This window comes from Mus pahari, chromosome 10 (genome assembly GCF_900095145.1).
Source record: "Mus pahari chromosome 10, PAHARI_EIJ_v1.1, whole genome shotgun sequence".
In the NCBI taxonomy this organism is placed as follows: domain Eukaryota; kingdom Metazoa; phylum Chordata; class Mammalia; order Rodentia; family Muridae; genus Mus; species Mus pahari.
Genome location: NC_034599.1, coordinates 113433688 through 113447640, shown reverse-complemented (window position 1 = coordinate 113447640; position 13953 = coordinate 113433688). Strand labels below are relative to the sequence as shown.

The window sequence follows — 13953 nt, the reverse complement described above, 5'->3', positions numbered from 1 at the left end:
AATTTATTCCTTAACTTTTATGTCTATGGGCATTTTGCTTGCATGTCTGTCTGTGTAGCACGTGCATTCAGTGCTGGAGAAGGCTAGGAGAGAGTCAGATCCCCTAGAGCCACAGACTGTTCTGAGCTGCCACACTGATGTGGGAACTGAACCCAGATCCCATAGAAGAGCAGCCAGTACTCTTAACCAACTATCTGTCGCTCCAGCCCCTATTTTTATTTCTGACTTATGCATCTTGGTGAGTTTGTGCAAGACCCTGTCTCAAAACCAAAACAAAGGCTGGGGCGATGACCAGTCAGTCAGACATGCAAGGCTGAGTTCCGGCCCCAGAACTCATGTCAGTCAATAAATAAATAAAACATGGAATCCCAGCCCAGAGGAGGCAGGGACTCCTTTTCTTCCTTTTAAAAATACCTCCTGGGTTGGCGAGATGGCTCAGCGGGTAAGAGCACCCAACTGCTCTTCCAAATGTCCTGAGTTCAAATCCCAGCAACCACATGGTGGCTCACAACCATCTGTAACAAGATCTGACGCCCCCTTCTGGAGTGTCTGAAGACAGCTACAGTGTACTTACATAAATAAATAAAATAAAAAAATAAAAAAACCTCCTTGTGTCCTTAGGAGAAAGGGCATTGTATTTAAGTTAACAAATACACACTGCAAAATAAAAATAAGAATTTATTCCGTATGGAGCCAGCAAACAGCCATGAGATACAGCATTGATTTGTAGCTACTGGACTTGAAGACCTTTCCCATCCCACTTTGGAGGCAAATATTCCTGAGACTGCCTTCTCTTTTCCCAAAGTCAAGATGTGTAGCAGCTCTGCAAGGAGAAATGTAGGGATGTCTTTGGACAGGATCCTGTATACCTGTGGGAGCAGTGGGGGGGGGGGAACTACACCCCATGGTTATAGCCCAAAGGTACCCTGAGCAGGAGCTCTGCCGGGTCAATGAGATCTCCTCACCATCCCCCAGTACAGTCCACACTGGGTGTGATTTACAAGAGGGCACAGCAGGGAGACAGCCACACAAGGAGGACACATGCCTAGTAGCAACCTCATGACCAGAGCTCCGTGGGCACTCCAAAATAAGAACAGCTACCGTTTAGGGACTTCTGTGTGTTTTTGTGCTTCAGGTCTGCCTACATGACTGAGGCCATCTGTCCTTGAGGCTATGAGTCTTCCTAGGCTGGGCATGTGACTCACTTGGTCAAATAGTTGCCTAGAATTCATGAAGCCTGGGGTTCCACCCCGAGGACCTCACAACCCATAATCTCAGCCCTCAGCAAAAGAGCAGATATCAATGAACCAGTGGCTGAGAGGCACATGACCTTGGCATTTAGGCATGGGACAGGTCCTGGTCTTGGCTACATAGTGAGCAGGAAGTTAGCATGGGCTACATGAAACTGTCTCAAAATGCTATCATCTTCCCCACTAAATGCTACCAGTCAGGGAGCTTAATGCTTATGAGATTGCTGAAAGAAAGCATTAGTGACTGAGATAGGGCTCGGCTCAACTAAAAGACAGGAAGGTCTTGCAAAGGAACTCCAGGTCAAAGTCACAGCGTGAAGTATCTGAGTCGGAGCCTGCATGGGTGGATTGCTAGGAGGAGTACAGAGGGAGGGAAAATGGAAACCGAGCCCGTGGTCCATTCTTCCGCATTAAATTATATTCTCAACTTCCTCTGGAGTAGTCGGAGTGAAGCCCCTGACACCAATAGCCAGTGTCTCCTTGATTCCCAGGGGATCAGCAAGCAGGGAGGGAGGGGTTTCGAGGCAATGCCCACTGGGTGGATGAGGGACTCCCAGGAGGTGCTCTGGCAGGAACCAGTGGCTGAGAGGCACATGACCTTGGCATTTAAGCACGGGACAGGTCCTGGTGGCAGCCACTTCACTCACACTGCCTGGTGTCACTCTGGTGGCAGCCTGGGGTGCTGCTTGGAAGGCTCAATCAGAATCCACCGCTTGGTCGAAGGCATTCTGAGAGCGCTCCTTTGTCCTGAATGCTGAACATAGATACAAAAGAAATGCCAGGCACAGCAAGGCGATCGCCGTGAAGAAGGCCAGGACTCCCATAAACACCGGTGGCTGTATGGGCAGATGGATCAGGGGACTTCCAGCTGGGATCTGGTTGGTCAAGCTGAGCATGTAGCCGAGGGACCAGGCGATGCTGCTGTTCCCCACCTGTGGAGGACAGTGGATGGCTCAGGTCTCAGGCAGAATGGTCCACTCCCAGCACATACTGGACACCCCAAAAGAGAACTGTGATCTAAGAAGGCCTAAGGGTTTGCCTGTGCTCTGACACCACAGCCACAAAGAATTGGGGTTCCACCTTCAGTACTACAATCAGAAACTGAGTGGCCTACAAGCCCATTGAAGCGAGGGTTAAAGCAGTCAGTTCAAGCAGTGAAAGCAATCCTATTGTGCAGGGAACAGGTCGGTTTGTGGTTAAAGAAAGGGTTAGAAGGTGTTTTTACCCAACCCAAGACTGGTTCCTAGGAACAGGGAGCCAGCCCTAATGGGAAGCTTTGAGTTAAATTTTTCTGATAAGTCTATCTTCCCTTTTCCCTTCCTTCTCTTTCCCCTTCCTCTTCTTCCCCCTCCCCCACCTTTTAAAACAGGATCTCATTATGTGAATCCTCCTAGCTTGGAACTCACTATGAAGACCAGACTGGCCTTGAACTCAGAGACCCACCTGCCTCTGCATGGGATTAAAGGTGTGTGTCAGTACACCTGGCCCTTCAATCTGCTTTTTGACTGTCATGTTTTGAGAGTTTTCTTAGGCATCTCCTTATTTTGACTTTGCAATCTTTATAGTGAACCAAACTTATCATCTCCACTCTTCATCTCAAATAATGCTCTTCTTCAAAATAGTTTAGCTAGATAGTAAATGACAGCACCGTGGTTAGCATTTGCTTAATATTTATCCAGACTGGACTTTTACGTGTGTGTGTGTGTGTGTGTGTGTGTCCATGAGTGTTTGGATGCCGGTGTCCACGCATGTGGGCACACTCTTGTGGGTGTGTGCATACCACAGCGTGCACGTAGAGATCACCAGACAGCTTTCAGGAGTGTAGGTTCTACCCACTGTGTGGCTCCTACAGTGGAACTCAGAGTCAGGTCTGGAGACAAGCACCTCTCTCCACTGAGCCATTTTACTGGCCCTTTGCTTAATACTAAGAAAACTTTTTTTTTTTTTTTAACTTTCAGTCTGTCTGTATCCTAATTCTTAAAAATATAAACATTTCTCTTAGAAATTATGTAAGTCGGTTGCTTGTTTAATTTTGCTTATTCATTTCATTGTGTTTATTAATTTGTATGTTATTATGAGACAGGATCTCATACATCCTAGGCTGGTCCTAAGTTTACCACCAGCAGAGGATGACCTTGAGCTCCCAGTCTTCCTGCTTCCACCTCCCGAGAACTGGGGTTACTGGTGTTTACCGTCACGCCTGGCTAGCACAGGAGGCAGATTATCCCTCAGACTATAACAGATATTCAATATTTGTCAGAATCCTTTCCAAACCCTCCCCTGCTTTGCTCTGGCTACAACTTCCCCAAGCAACAACCAGAGCAGCAGCCTGGCTTGTTAAGTCTTAGGAATCTAATCTGACCATGTTCATCTTCCTAACTGAACTGGCCTAAAACACACGACGGACCTGGGTGACCTTGAACTCCTGATCCTCCTGTCCCCATTTCCCCCCCTCCCCGAGCGCTAGGATTGCTGGGGTGTATACTGTGAGACTCCCCAAGTGCTAGGATTGCAGGGGTGTATACTGTGAGACTCCCCGAGTGAGTGCTAGGACTGCAGGGGTGTATACTGTGAGACTGAGTGCGGGACTTTCTGGTTTTTCATGGTGCTAGAGAAGTAGAGTTCTGCCTGGGGTGGAGAGTGTGTTAGACACACAGTCTATCGACAGAGCCGTCTCCCTGTGAAGCTTTGTGACCCACCAGTAGCATTACTGACGAGTCTGGATTCCAATATCCCACTCTAAAAATTTCCCTTAGTGCTACTTCCTGTATTTTTTTTCCTTTCTTGACTCAAAATGGTATATGGGGGCTGGAGAAGCGGCTCTCTGTATGTGTGTACACACACATGTATGGAGGCCAGAGGTCAGCCTCTGACTGTCACTAAGGAGCCGTCCATTTGAGACAGGGTTTCTCACTGGGCCCTGGGCTTACTGGTTAGGCTGGACTGCTGGGCCAGCAAGCAACAAGGATCCCCCTGTCTCTGCTTCTTCCCCAGAACTGGGATTGTAGCCACCCACTACCTCGCCTGACTTTTTCTCACATGGACTCTGGGATGAACTGCGGGTCCTTGCTTACATGGACTCTGGAATGAACTGTAGCCACCCACTACCTCGTCTGACTTTTTCTCACATGGACTCTGGGGATGAACTGCGGGTCCTTGCTTACATGGACTCTGGAATGAACTGCAGCCACCCACTACCACGCCTAACTTTTTCTCACATGGTCTCTGGGATGAACTGCAGGTCTTCTTGCTTGTGTCATCTCCTAGACTTCCTCTTTTTTTGGAGACAGAGTCTCAAGTAGCTCAGGCTGGGCTTGAACTCTAGACCTTCCTGCCTCTGTCTCCCAAGTCCTGGGATCACAGGCATGAGCACTGGCTCTTCCGGTTTTCTAGACGGCTACTTTTCTTTCTGAAAATCATTCATTCTTGCTTTCTGTGGTTTTGTAGTATCTCCTGGGTCTATCTATCTTCTTAGCTGACTACTGTCTTTAATAATGTGTTCAGTGCCCATGTAGAAAATCTTCCGGTCTGTTTATGTTCTTATATTTGACCTACCCCTCCCCCCCGCCCTGGGGTGTGGTGGCATCCTAGCACTCAGGAGGCAAAGACAGGTCAATTTCTGCTGGTTCAAAGCCAGCCTAGTATACATATATGTTCCAGGCACGCCAAAGTTACAAGGTGAGATCTTATCTCAAAAAACTAACATATAAGTAGATAACCACTTGGCAGGGAGTGATTTTTTTTATAATTAAAGTAAAATTTTAAAAGTTTACATTGTGTGTGTGTATGTGTGTGTGTGTGTGTGTGTGTGTGTGTGTGTGTGTGAACATACATGTGCTAACACCTATATGGAGGTCCGTGGACAACTTATTGGAGTCAGTCTTTCTCCATTGTGGGTTTGGGGAGTGGCTCTTGTCATCTGGCTCATCGGGAAGAGCTTTTATCAGCTAAGCCATCTGGCCAGTTCCCAGAAGCAAATTTAATCCAAAGATGTCTCCTCAATGCACACTGGTACTCAGTACAGATAGTCTTCATTCTTACAATGCGCTTAGCGGATGTCTGCTCTTGTGGAGCAGGGCCCAGCACACAGGCCAATGGTCTGCACCTCCAAAGAGTCAGTCTCTCTCTGTCTCTCCTCTCTCTCTCTGTCTCTCTGTCTCTCTGTCTCTCTCTGTCTCTGTCTCTCTGTCTCTGTCTCTGTCTCTCTCTCTCTCTCTCTCTCTCTCTCTCTCTCTCCACTCCCCTTAGATAACTGAGTTGAAAATAGACAGTCCCAAACTTAATTCAGGATATTGATTGGATTAATTCAATTTTGCCAAAGCTGGAATTGAACAGGATGGCTCCAGACATCCTGCAGGCTTTACTGCTGCTATTCCTGAACAGAGAACATCCTCTCAGAGCTGAGGAACACAGTACTGGCCAGACAGAGTCACAAGGTGATGTCCTGCCTGACATCAGCTGTCCTTCTGCTTCCTGAACTCTTTAGTCACTAGGCAATGCCTGTCTGTCTATCTGTCTAGCTAGCTGGCTATCATCTATCTATCCACGTGTCTAATTTATTTTTCCTTCTGTCTTTTTCCAGTTGTCTAACTTCTATCATCTTCCATATCTGTCATCATCAAATCTATCATCTAACAGTATACTACTTACCCATCCATCCAACACATCAATCTATCACCAATCTATCATCTATTATCTATCTATCTGTCTGTCTATCTATCTATCTATCTATCTATCTATCTATCTATCTATCTAATCTATCTTCTATCCATCCATCTATCTATCTATTGCCATCCTCTTTCTATTACTTAGACAAGAGGCCCCTCCCCATCTCTAAGTTTTGTCTGTAAGCATAGTGATCTCTGGCTCCTTCAAAGAGAAAAATTCTTTTTTGTTTTTATTTTTGTTTTTGCTTTTCAAGACAGGGTTTCTCTGTATAGCCCTGACTGTCCTGAAACTCACTCTGTAGACCAGGCTGGCCTTGAACTCAGGAATCCGCCTGCCTCTGCCTCCCAAGTGCTGGGATTAAAGGCATGTGCCACCACTGCATGGCAAGAAAATTCTTATTTAATGAAAAGGTGCTAATATAAATCCACCACACCTTTAAAGCTGTATCTTAATTATCTTTTGTATAACATGAGAAGTACTTAATTATTCTGTTATAAATTATAAGCCAGGAGGGGTAGTGGGTGCACATCTCTAATCCCTGTACTCACATAGTGAGGTCTAGGCCAGCCTGAGCTACACAGTGAGGTACAGGTCAGCCAGGGCTACACAGTGAGGTCCAGGACAGCCTGGGCTACACGGTGAGGTCCAGGACAGCCTGGGCTACACAGTGAGGTCCAGGACAATCTGATCTACATAGTGAGATCCTGTCTCAAAAAGAAAAAAAAAAAAAGAAAAAAAAATTAGAAAAAGAAAGAAAGAAGAAAGAAACAAAAAAGAAAAAAAAAGTAGGCTCAACTTGCAGTTTTGGGGGGATGAAAAAATCTCAGACACTTTTCATATTTCATGGTCTCACCAGCCCTGAGCTGAAGGCCGGCATCTGGTATGCCCAGCAGCCCCACCCTCAGGAGCCTCACCATTCCTCCACTCAATTCCAGCCTTCTCCTTGTCTGCAGCACTCTGGGAGCAACTTTAAATCCTGTCACCTCTTCTCCTGAGACACCAACAGGTGACCAGCAAGATTAGAGCATCCTTTAACCTTTGACCTCTCTTCCACAACCCTTTCTATGGAGAGGAAGAAGAGAAGATGCTCCGTGTTTGGACTTACTTCTTTTTCAAAGCGTATCTGAGGCCAAGTCTCCTCAGTGAACTTGTATCCATTTACAAGCAAGTGGTAGATGTAGTGGGCTGAGAAGCAGTAGGACCGGGCGTACGTCTCATCAAATCTGGGGAGCAGGGCCGGGAGCTGGAAAGGGGATAAAGACACCCCAGAGGGGGAGCAGACAGGTGACTCTCAAAAGGTGCGTGTGGGAGCACCCGAGGGCTGCAGCGGTGTTTCCAAACCCATCAGTTGTGATTTTAAGACGAAAACAACATTAACACAGTTGCACAAGAGCTGAGACTCCTACCCAGTGTTGTGTGAGAATCCAGAAGGTCACGAGGTCATCTGAACCATGTGCTGCTTCAGCCCACCGAGCCTTTTCTCTTTCAATAGTTCACTTCAGTTAGGGTCTCACCTAGCCCATGCTAACCTTGAACACACAACATGCGCATATATACATACAGTCGTATGAACACACATGCTCACCTATGCATCACATATACATTCACACATGCACATAAGAACGTGGTCTAAAACAGAGTCGTGTGGGGAGAATTCTGAGTGCTTGTGAGAAAATGCCAAGAAAACCAGACAAGACTCTTGTGACCTCAGTTTCTTCAGAACACAGAACTGTTCTTGGAATATATCTCTGTGAATATATTTCTCCCAGGTGTAGCAGATAGGAGTGCGTTTACTTCAGATTTTTATTACAGCTGGCCATTGATTTTTGTTTATCGCCTCTATGGAAGTCAAGCCTTGTCCTTGTGACTGCACACTTTACTCATGTGACTCTTTTGAGTCTGAATTGGCCGATGCTCTGAATAAAGTTGGCTATGAGACTTCAATCTGCCTGATTTATTGGCTCCATTCTCTCAGGTCCCACTGCCTCTAGAGCCAGTAAACACAGGAATACACATACATACAGATACATAAGTATATATGCTTATATGTGTGCATGCATGCACACGCGTGTGCACACACACATGCATGCGCACACACGCACATGTGCATGCACACACACGCACACACATGCACACACACACACGCACATGTGCATGCACACACACACACACGCATGCACACACACTAAGCAATGTCGTACCCTCTGTCCTGATGTTTACCCTCTCTTCTCTAATACTGACCTCACTCCAAGTGTGTCTGCAGAAGTCCCAGCTGCTGTCATTGAAGGAGGTAAGGGAGAAGCTTCCCGAGAGGTTTAGCGCACTGGCTGTGTAGTAGAAGCCTGCAAAGGCCTGTGAGCAGGACAGAGACAGTGAGTTCTCCAAAGGAGTGTGCTATGGAGCTACCTGGGGAGGGAATAGCGAGAAGCAAGATAGAGGAATGGAAAGAGGTGGGAGAGGTTCCCCCTGGGGGTTCAGGTACATGCGCGCGCGCGCGCACACACACACACACACACACACACACACACACACACACACACGCCAACTGGCCTTTACTCTTACCACAAACGGCCCTTGAACCTTGGGCTGGTAAATGCCATCAAAGGAACAGGCGTCTTGCTCTTGGCAAGCACTGAAGTCAAACACAGAAGCCACCTTCTCCCTGCACAGTCGTGGGTCACCAGTTCCCATGAAGGTGACGCTATCACTGGAGTTGTAGCTCTCTGGCCTCTGCTTCTCTGTGCACAGGCTGCCAAACACGTGGCCCAAGGTGAAGGCTGTGCTGTAGCCCTCAGGGTAGCAGGGGTTGCTGATGTTGGCTTCTGTGGAACGGCTCTGGAGGTAGGATGGGGAGGTGTGAGATGGGGCACTTTCCTCTGGAAGATTCTCCCCACCACTGTCTTAGGATGCCAAGGGAAAGGCTGAGAGGCAGCATCGCACCGTGTGCTGCTGCCAGACACAGACAGCAGGGATCCTAAGAGGTTTGCACTCCACACAGCCCTGCCAAGAACGCTTCCCGTGACCCGGAATATTCATGTACAAAACAGGCAGACAAATCAAACACTGACTGATACTAAAATTCATAAAAATTTATTTCAAAATAATTTAGGAGGGGTGGGGAGGATAGCTTAGTAAAGTGAGGATGTGTGTGTGTGTATGTTTGTGTGTGTATGTGTGTGTGTGTGTGTACATGAGCAAGTGAATGTGTGTGTACACATACTGGTGGAGGAGGTCAGAGCCCAATGTCAGGTGGTGTTCCTCATTTATTTTATTTATTTATTTTGAGAAAGGGTCTCACTGTGTAGCCCAGGCTTGCTTTTAAATCCCTATGTAGGTCAGGATTGGCCTCAAATTCATAGAGATTCTACTTGCATCTGCATTATGAATTCTGGGACCAAAAGTATGTGCTACTCCACCTAGCCTTTTAAAATATTTTTATTTCTATGTATGCATGTGCACACATGCACGTGCAAGCGTTTGGGTGCTCACAGAAGCTGGAAAAGAGCATTAGATCCCCTGGAACTGGAGTTATAGATTGTTGTGAGCCACCACGTGGGGGTTAGGAACTGAACTCTTGTCTTCTGAAAGACCGACAAGTCCTTCCTTCTTTCTTTGACTTTTTGAGATAGGGTTTCTCTGTGTAGCACTGGATGTCCTGGAACTATATTTGTAGACCAAGCTGGCCTCGAACTCACAGAGATCTGCTTGCCTCTGCAAATGGTGTTGGGACCAAAGGCATGTGCCACCAGGCCCAGCCACACTTTGTTTTTTTTTTCAGACAAGTTCTCTCACTGGCCTGGAATTGTCCAAGTAGAAGGACTGGCTGGGCAGCCCCAGGGAGATGCTTGCCTCCACTTACATTACAGTAGGCATCACTATGCCTGGCCTTTGCTCATTATATAGCCTTGGCTGGCTTGGAGTTCACTATGTAGACCAGGCTAGTCTCAAACTCACAGAAATCCTCCTGCCTCTACCTCACAAGTGCTGGGATTAAAGGTATGTACCAATACACCCAGCCACTCTTGTCTGGGGACTCGAACTCACACCCTGAAGCTTGACAGCAGGCATTTTCTCCACCGAGCTATCACTGCAGCCTGATCCTCCCTAGTTTTTCTTACTTCCATTTGCTGGAAATGGTTAACACAATGGAGGAGGAAAGGGAGTCAGGAGGAGAGGGCGAGAAGGAGACCCCAGGATTGCATGGGACTCTAGTGTTATTTCTATCCACTCTGCAGACTGGAGTGAGGACAGACACTCAGGGCAGACCTCCTCCCTGGCTCAGACCCTCCCACCCTGGTACCTGCAGAAGCGTGGCCAGGAACTTCTTCTCTGCTTCGTTCTGGCCATAGCACTGGAAGCTGTGTGTGTAGAGAGTGTATGTGTAGCCGTACAAAGACACCTGCACCGTGTCGCTGGCGTTCAGCTCCATCTTTTCCTCGGCCACGAAGGATATCTGGGTGGAGGCGCCGCCTAAATCCAGGGCTCCTGTGGTGTCGACTCCGTGCGGGTGCACCCACATGTGCCACAGGTTCTTCTGCATAGTGGGAAAAGGAAGTGAGAGGAGAAGCCAAAGACACCGTTTCTGACTGCTGGGGCTCTCCACCCAAGGTCCAGCCACTACTGCTAGGCAGGGGGACATGGGTACACTCGGGGCCGCTACTTTAGGCAGGGGCACATGGCTGTACTCAGGGCTGGTCCTCTCTTATTTTAGGGATTATAAGATGATCTGTGAGATAACACAAATGCATGCAGCTCACGAGCTGTGTGTGGAGTAGACAGGTAGGGAGGTGAAAAGAAATTAGAGAGAGCCTGGGTTGTGTGGTGCCCTGTTCGTAGCTCCCCACGGGAAAATGTGACCCCTGGTAACTGAGTCTAGGCCTGGAAAGCTAGGGGAGACTAGTCAGGTGGAGTTTGTGTGAGATTACCCAAATATTAATCATGCCAATTTTTCTTAAAATACAAAATATACTCGTGGCGGCTCACAAGTCTAGTCTGGGATGTAGTCTGAGTGTCCTCTGCAGGGACTGGACTCTAAGGAGACCTTTGGACACAATGTGAAGACGACTCCTTCTCTTTGGGGACTCTGGAATTTCCAGGCAGTCACGGAGCCTCTTGGAAGGGTCCTCTTTAAGCTGCCCTTCTAAACATCCAGAGCCCAGTGTTTAATTTAGATCCTCCCCAGGTTTCTTACAAATGAGTAATGTGGTTGCCCAGGATGTCAAAGCCCTTCCTCGGGTGTTGTCCCCTCTGCTTCCCCTGAGCATGGACCTCCACCTCCGCTGTCTCCCACGGGGACGGACGGGATAAATGGAGAGATCAGAAACCATGCATTTCTTTCCACACACCTCCAGGAAATTTCCCATTATATAGTTGGCTGTAATCCATCCATACACCCCTTCCTCTTGCCCAGAAATGATTTGAGCACCCCTAAAATCAAAAGGCTGGGACTTGAAGTAGCTTTGGATGCTCTCAAGGACTTCACGAGCTGCTGTCTCATTCTGCAACCTATGCAAGGCACAGAACACAAGAGGCTGAGCACAGAGGCGTGGCGGCTGTCCATCAACCCCCTTAGTGAGGAAGCATCCTCTTCCTGGCCCCCGCTGGCACAAGATAGGAAAACAGCTTCTGGTGGAAAGCTCCGTTTGCCATCACCATTCCCAACCCCAGGCTGGTCCATTCTTCAGGAGGTGGGTAATCAGACTTCTTATCTGAATTGCTCTAGCTCAGGCCAGTGGAGAATCAGATTGGAGAGGGCCCAGCAGTAACTACAGTCTCTGGGGCATCACAGAAAGGAGCCTCATTTGACCAAAAACATGAGGGAACTGGAAGAGGGAGGGTTCAATCTCTAATTCTTTGAGAGAGTTTTACCAGGAGACAGGAAAACACCAGCATTTCTCTGGCCACCAGAACCAGACAGCATAGTATCACCAAGCCACCCAGGCCCAGTGTCACCAAAGCTCCTGTCTGTAATGTTACCCTGCAGGCCAGTTCTCAACCTGTAGGTCTTGACCTCTTCTGGGGTTGAACTACCCATTCACAGGGTCGCCTAAGACCATCGGAAAACAGATATTTACACTACAATTCATAACAGTAGCAAAATTACAGTTATGAAGTAGCAATAAAAATATGTTTATGATCAGGGGTCACCGCAGCATAAGGAACTGTTTCAAAGGTTGCACAGCATTAGGAATTGAGAACCACTGCTCTAGATAAAGCTCACATTGCCGGGCAGTGGTGGTACATGTCTTTAATCCCAGAACTGGAAGCAGAGGTGGTTGGATTTCTGTGAACTCTAGTGCAGCCTGGCCTACAGAGTGAGTCCCGGGCAACCAGGGGTACAGAGAAACCCTGTCTCAAAGAGAAAGAGAGAGAGAGGAGAGGGGAGGGGGCGGGGGAGATCCCTTTGTTTGTGGGAACCTGAAGCCAGGGGCCTGCTTGCTAAGTGAGGGAAGGAGGAAAAGGACACTGGTTGTTTCAGACGTTGGTAAGGATGAAGAAACACCAGGAAAGGCTCCCCCCAGCAGTAGATGCTCTGGGGCTCTTCCCATGACCGTGTTAAAGCGCCTGGTCTTGCCTGGCCTTTTCTGTTTTCTCCCACTGGGATCACAGTAGAGTCCCCCCAGCAGCCTGTACTGCGAACAGATTTACAGTTCTTTCTTTCTTTCTTTCTTTCTTTCTTTCTTTCTTTCTTTCTTTCTTTCTTTCTTTCTTTCTTTCTTTCTTTCTTTTTCTTCCTGGAATGAATTTTAAAATTCTATTTCAAAGCCAACACACTACTACGATGAAAACAGAGAAGGCTGGAGATGTACCTTGGTGTAGAGCACTTGCCTCGCATGCTCAAGGCCCAGGTTCAATGCCCAGCACAGGAAAACAAAACAACAACAAAAATAACAACGAGAAAAGATGTGAAACTTAGCATGGTGGCTGACTCTTATAATCTGCAGAGGCAGGAGGATGGCAGCAAGTTCAAGGACAGCCTGGTCTACATAGTGAGTTGCAGGCTAGCCTAGGCAATAGATAGAGTGAAACTCTGTTTTAACAAAACAAAGACATAAAAGATATGTTTTTAATGTTTTTTTAATGTCCCTGGGATCAATGTCATGTCTACAGGTCCAGCAGGAACAGAGTGGATGGAATGAGATGTTTGTTCCACAAAAATTGCAGAAGCTTTCACTAGGGTGAGGAGCAGGCATTGTATCATCTTACAAAGGTTTCTGGAACATTCTGCAGAGGGGCAGAGCCTACGTGGCAAAGGCCTGAACTTACCACAGACTCTAGCTGACTGTTTACCCATGCCAGAAACAATAACTGTTCTCCAAGGAAGCACAGGACACCCAGTGATCAGAAGTCACGTGAAGCCTTTTCTACATTTCTTGATAAAATCACCAAGGAGAAGGAACCCAATTTTAGAAGTATGTCTTTTCTTGGTGTTAAAATACTGGCTAAAATTTCCCATGTATCAAAGCCTAAACTTACAGTAGAGTATAGGCTTTCTCCTCTTGGTTTTGCTCCTCCAAACAGAATGATGCTCTTGGCTGTTTCGGTTCCATGGGCTCCTTTGTGCTCTTAGCCCTTACCTCAGCAAGCGCATCCCAGCTGTGGCTCCCAGGTAAATGCGGGTGGATCCGTGGAGGTGATCCGGGACCTGTTCCTTGACCTTTAGTATACAGTCCTCAAAGGCTTTGGGGGCATCTTGGGGGTTATTCTCATAGCTGGAGATCCCAGAGCCTGAAGAGCAAGCAGTCAGAACTCACTAGCACTCCTTAGAACCAACAATAGTAAAAAGACTTTTAAATAAAAAGTTGGGGTGGGATGGTTCTGTTGATAAGGTGTTGGCCACATGTTTACATGGCATGTGTTTATTAGCACTAATCTCCAGAACTCATGCAAAAGCTGGGTACAATGGTACATTCGTGTAATCCTGGTTTTGGGGAGGCAGACACAGGAGGGTCCCTGGGGCTCGTTGGCTAAGCTCCAGGTCAGCAAGAGATGAGAGAGAGAGAGAGAGAGAGAGAGAGAGAGAGAGAGAGAGAGA

The 13953-nt window shown here is 47.6% G+C and overlaps 1 protein-coding gene across 2 annotated transcripts in view; it reads right to left on the bottom strand.

Annotated features, from left to right (window-relative positions):
- Window positions 1-757: 757 nt before the first annotated feature.
- The window catches only part of Entpd3 (ectonucleoside triphosphate diphosphohydrolase 3), a 28986-nt gene continuing 15790 nt past the window's right edge, over window positions 758-13953 (bottom strand). For both annotated transcript variants that reach the window (XM_021207992.2, XM_029543504.1), the window contains exons 5-11: window positions 13496-13646; window positions 11264-11423; window positions 10219-10452; window positions 8481-8753; window positions 8160-8270; window positions 7024-7161; window positions 758-2182 (exon numbers count right to left, since the gene is read on the bottom strand). In XM_021207992.2, the coding sequence (XP_021063651.1) occupies window positions 1946-2182; window positions 7024-7161; window positions 8160-8270; window positions 8481-8753; window positions 10219-10452; window positions 11264-11423; window positions 13496-13646 (1304 nt within the window). In that variant the 3' untranslated portion in view covers window positions 758-1945. The remainder of the gene's footprint in view (window positions 2183-7023; window positions 7162-8159; window positions 8271-8480; window positions 8754-10218; window positions 10453-11263; window positions 11424-13495; window positions 13647-13953) is intronic.